Genomic DNA, 4,154 nt, shown 5'->3' on the forward strand with positions numbered 1-4,154 from the left:
AGAAAAACTTCTGTGTTCTGTGGCTTTGTCTATTCCTGGTGGTGTTCCAATGCAGATGAAAACAAAATGACACATAAGTGATGCAAACTCAATGGGAGGATCATCTCTTTCACTGGGAATGGCAGAGATTTTTTCAGACTGGAGCGCTTCAGAAATGTGCAAAGTCAGCAGTGTATGTAAAGGACAACACTTAACCATGCTGCAAGAGTAAGCCGTTGTGGTACTGTCTGGTGCTGGACTGAAATGGTGAAGTGATAACTCTTAGTACTTGCATATGTAGAGGATCTTTCTTGATTGTGCTGAGCCAGTAGATGGTCTTTTTTCCAGTTGGCAAGACAAAACATGGAATGCAGAATCCAGAGTGTCTTTCTAGCAGAAAGAATGTAGAGATTCAGGTGCAAAAATTATTTCATAGACAACTATATTATTGTCCTGGAGTCTAATATATAATAGAGTTTTGGCAATTTTAACTAGTGTCAGTCTTTAACTACAAGGAGTTTTTCTTCTGAAGTTACAGAAATACAAAGCTGGCTGTAGAATTAGATCTGAATCCTATTTATATATTGAGTCTTATTTATCTGTTAGAATGCATATTCATTCTGTGTATTTTTAGGGTATAAACCAGAAGGACCTGAGAACAGTCCGAAGATACCGAAAAGTTGCAGTCCTTTATTTGGAATACACGTTATGAACCCTTTCTGGAGCATGTCTACAAGTTCTGTGCGCAAGGTATGTAATGAATGGATGCCATAAGGTGTTAACATGCATTGAGGGGTGGTAGCAGTTCTGGAAAAGACCATCAGACCATCTACAAATACAGTTGGGGTGTGTGTTTTATCATGAGGATTGTGATCATCTTCAATAAAAATGTAAGCTAGCTTTCAGCTGCATTAACTGAATGTGCCTGTGGATGGGGTCTACTCCAGAATCTGTTGACTTTTCTTATCTGAAGCATCTTTAAGTAGGAAAGATGAAAAAAACTTGTTCAAATTGTTCTCAAGTGTTCAGTGCTAGGGCAAATTATTCGACAATTCTTGTGACATAGGTATTGTTACTAGTCCAAGTGTCAAGTGCTTCAAAACACTGTAGCTTAAATTATGTCTTTAGTCACCACAACTAGCCTAATTGCAAGTCTATAGCCTGCAGGTTTGTCTTGGCAATCTGTAGAATGATTTTGAGGTCTGTACGTAGTACAGTGTTTGCTAACAGTGTAGCAGTGACTGGTTAAGTAGAAAAGTTTGTTGGTTTTTACTTTTTTTAATAAAAGACAGCATAGGCAAAACTATTTAAGCTAGATATCACTGTCAAATTCTTTCATAGTGGGAATGGGATATATGATCAGTTCCCAATGGGATGTTGGTGTCTTAAGCACAGGCAGGAAGTGAAATGCATGAAGTTTTCTGTACAAAGTTCTTACTTCATCTCAGCTTTACTACACTACATTTAAAGAGTCTTTGAAGTCTAGAATGGGAGGATGGTTGTCAGTAGGAATGATTTATCTCGATGCACTGTGTGCTAGAAATAGATTGACTTCTAAGCTGATGTTATGTACTGTCTGGTTCCAGTTTCTAAATAAGCCTCTTTAAGCATTTGTCCTAATCTTCAGATTTCCTATCCAGTATTGATTACTTTTGTACTTGTAGGCTAGATTTGATTGAATAAAAGTCTATTTAAAAGCCAAACTCGAAGAGATATCACCCGTATCCCCAAGCAATAGAACACCAAAACCCAAGATACCTTTCACTGGCCAAACTTGTCATTAGCAGGTTTGGTTTAAACCTGTGTTAAAATACGTTCATATTTTAAGTTCATGAAATATGGCCTGTAATCTTGTGGTTCTCTTTTAATCTAACAGAGACCTGACGCTGAAGAGAAAACTTTGAGTGGAGAGCTGAGAACCAGTCCTCTACGAACCTCTACAAAGAAACAGTTGCCTTCTATTCCAAAGAATGCTGTGCCAATAACCAAGCCTGCTTCACCTGCCACGTCATCCCAGTCGACAAATGGAACACATGCTTCCTATGGGCCTTTTTATTTGGAGTATTCCCTCCTTGCAGAATTGTAGGTTTTCACTTTTTTTGTCGTCTTTAGGTCACTGGGCTTATGCTTCAGTGGGAAAAAAACTTCCAGGGATCTAGTTCTTGCATGATGTCTCTGCCATAGTCCTTGAAGAAGGCAGTAGAACTTATTTTCTATAAAATTCTTTTTCTGGAGCAGCAGTTTCAATCTCTTGAGGTAGAAGAGGAGAGGAAAATGAGATGAGATTTTTAAGGGGTGTGTTTAGATGTGATTCTCTCAATTATTATATTTCTCAGTCTTGAAGTAAATACATATTTTGGGTTTAGGCATTCTGACCAGTTATCCTAATACCTTTTTGGTCAGAAATACCAAATTTTTGAAACAAGTATTAAAATAGAAGCAAGCAGGTGTCTAGTGGGAAGATGGTTATGCATGTATGGTACTGTCTAGCGGACTTAGGATGTGAGACCTTCCTTCAGTTGTTACATAGAACGCTTGGACGCTGCCTGATACAGCTTATTAAATGGATATTAGGAAGACTATATTCTTTCCTTTTTTTCAGTGATATTTAACATGAAACTTAGGAGGGAGGAGTTAGTGCAATTTAGATAACTTGCTTTGGATCAGTTGCGTTTGATCCAATCTAGTGATTTGTAGACTGCTGTGGGAGCATACAAATCTCTATCTGTCTGCAAAACTTTCTGGTTATATAAAGTTACATAAACTGGTTTTTTGCTACAAAGCTGAAGGGCCTTCCTCTGTCACAGACATACTGGATTCTCAAGTATGTAGTGCCTTTTGGAATGAAATCCCTGGAGTCCTTATGCAACACTAAGTCTCAGTTCTTGTATTTAACCATTAAATTGAAAGTGAGAACTCTGGAAACATTAATTTATTTTTTTTTCAGGGAACTGACCCTGACTTCTTAATTCAAGAAAGATGTTTTTCTTCTGCAGCATGCAAAAATATATTGGTATCATAATGTAAACTCCTCTAGTCTAACAAATTCATTGTTAGGGAAATAATAATGAATAATGTGGACATAGTAAGCAGAGAACTGTGTTATATTTTGCTTTAAGATTATTGCTTATTTGTACAAGCATCCGGAGTTCAATTTAACGGACCTATATGCCAAGTAACTGGAAAACCTATGAAGCGAATAATTTGGTTTATCATTTATAGTGTTCAGTAGAATCTGCATACCATAGAACTATACCTGGTTAAACTTACTAGCAACTTCTTGTGCTCATTGCTTTGAAAAATAGTAAAAATAGCACATTTTGCCCTGGTAGTACTGTTTATTATTAAATGAACTTTCCTAAAAGGCAAAGGGAGGGGTAGAAACTCTTTTCATAATGCATTGGTCATTGATGACTGAAGATCGTGAGTGGATTATCATAACAAGAAGTGAAATAGCAAATAAGTGGAAGTTTGGGAAAATTACTTGGTCCATCCTGTTAGTGAGATGCCTGGAGTCACTCCATTGAGATGTCTAATATGCGCTGCTTCTTGACTGCCCTTTTTATTCTCTGTTTTGTCAGTGTAATTTCTGTTGGACCTGCAGCATAGTCTCATCTAAAACTGAAAAACTACCCATTTAAAATTGATGTTAAAGTTTGGTCACATTTCAGCTACAATTGACTGCAAATTTGCATTCAAAATTGCATTTCTTTTTTTCTTATTTACTTTGAAACTGGGGATTTGGTAGAAAAGTGGAAATTTCAGTACTGACATGCACTCAGTGCATCTGCTGGGGGAAGAATTTTTTTCTTTTTCTCTACTTATAGTTTTACTGGGAGAAGTAATGTTTCCTGATAGGAACTCTTTAAGTGGAGGGGTAGGAAAAGCAAGAGTGAAAGAGTATGGTTTCACTAGTTTTCTGCCACTTCCTTCTGTGAGCAGTCTGCCCCCGGGAATTGAGTGTAAGTTTGTGGAAGAAGTCCCCTGTTAAGCTATTGGTAGTGTGTTCTGGGTTTACTGTTGTCAGCTTGCTGTAGATTTAGTGTAGTTGTGGAGCTATTCTAAATACTGACTCTAATTGCAGTACCTTGGTTGTAAAGCAGAAATTGCCAGGTGTCTACGTGCAGCCATCTTACCGATCAGCATTAAGTAAGTTTAAACTTAACTTTAAAAAT

General features: G+C 37.3%; 1 protein-coding gene across 1 annotated transcript; it reads left to right on the forward strand.

Moving 5' to 3' along the window:
* Positions 1 to 687: 687 nt before the first annotated feature.
* LOC104168896 (AKT-interacting protein-like) lies at positions 688 to 4,128 on the forward strand (the record flags this gene model as incomplete). Its single annotated transcript, XM_009709648.1, has 3 exons — positions 688 to 729; positions 1,856 to 2,061; positions 4,064 to 4,128. Coding segments are annotated over exons 1-3 (313 nt in total), but the record flags the coding sequence as incomplete, so codon positions are not given.
* Between the last annotated feature and the right edge of the window lie 26 nt (positions 4,129 to 4,154).

The sequence above is a fragment of the Cariama cristata genome, unplaced genomic scaffold (genome assembly GCF_000690535.1).
Source record: "Cariama cristata isolate BGI_N322 unplaced genomic scaffold, ASM69053v1 Scaffold39011, whole genome shotgun sequence".
NCBI classification, from domain to species: domain Eukaryota; kingdom Metazoa; phylum Chordata; class Aves; order Cariamiformes; family Cariamidae; genus Cariama; species Cariama cristata.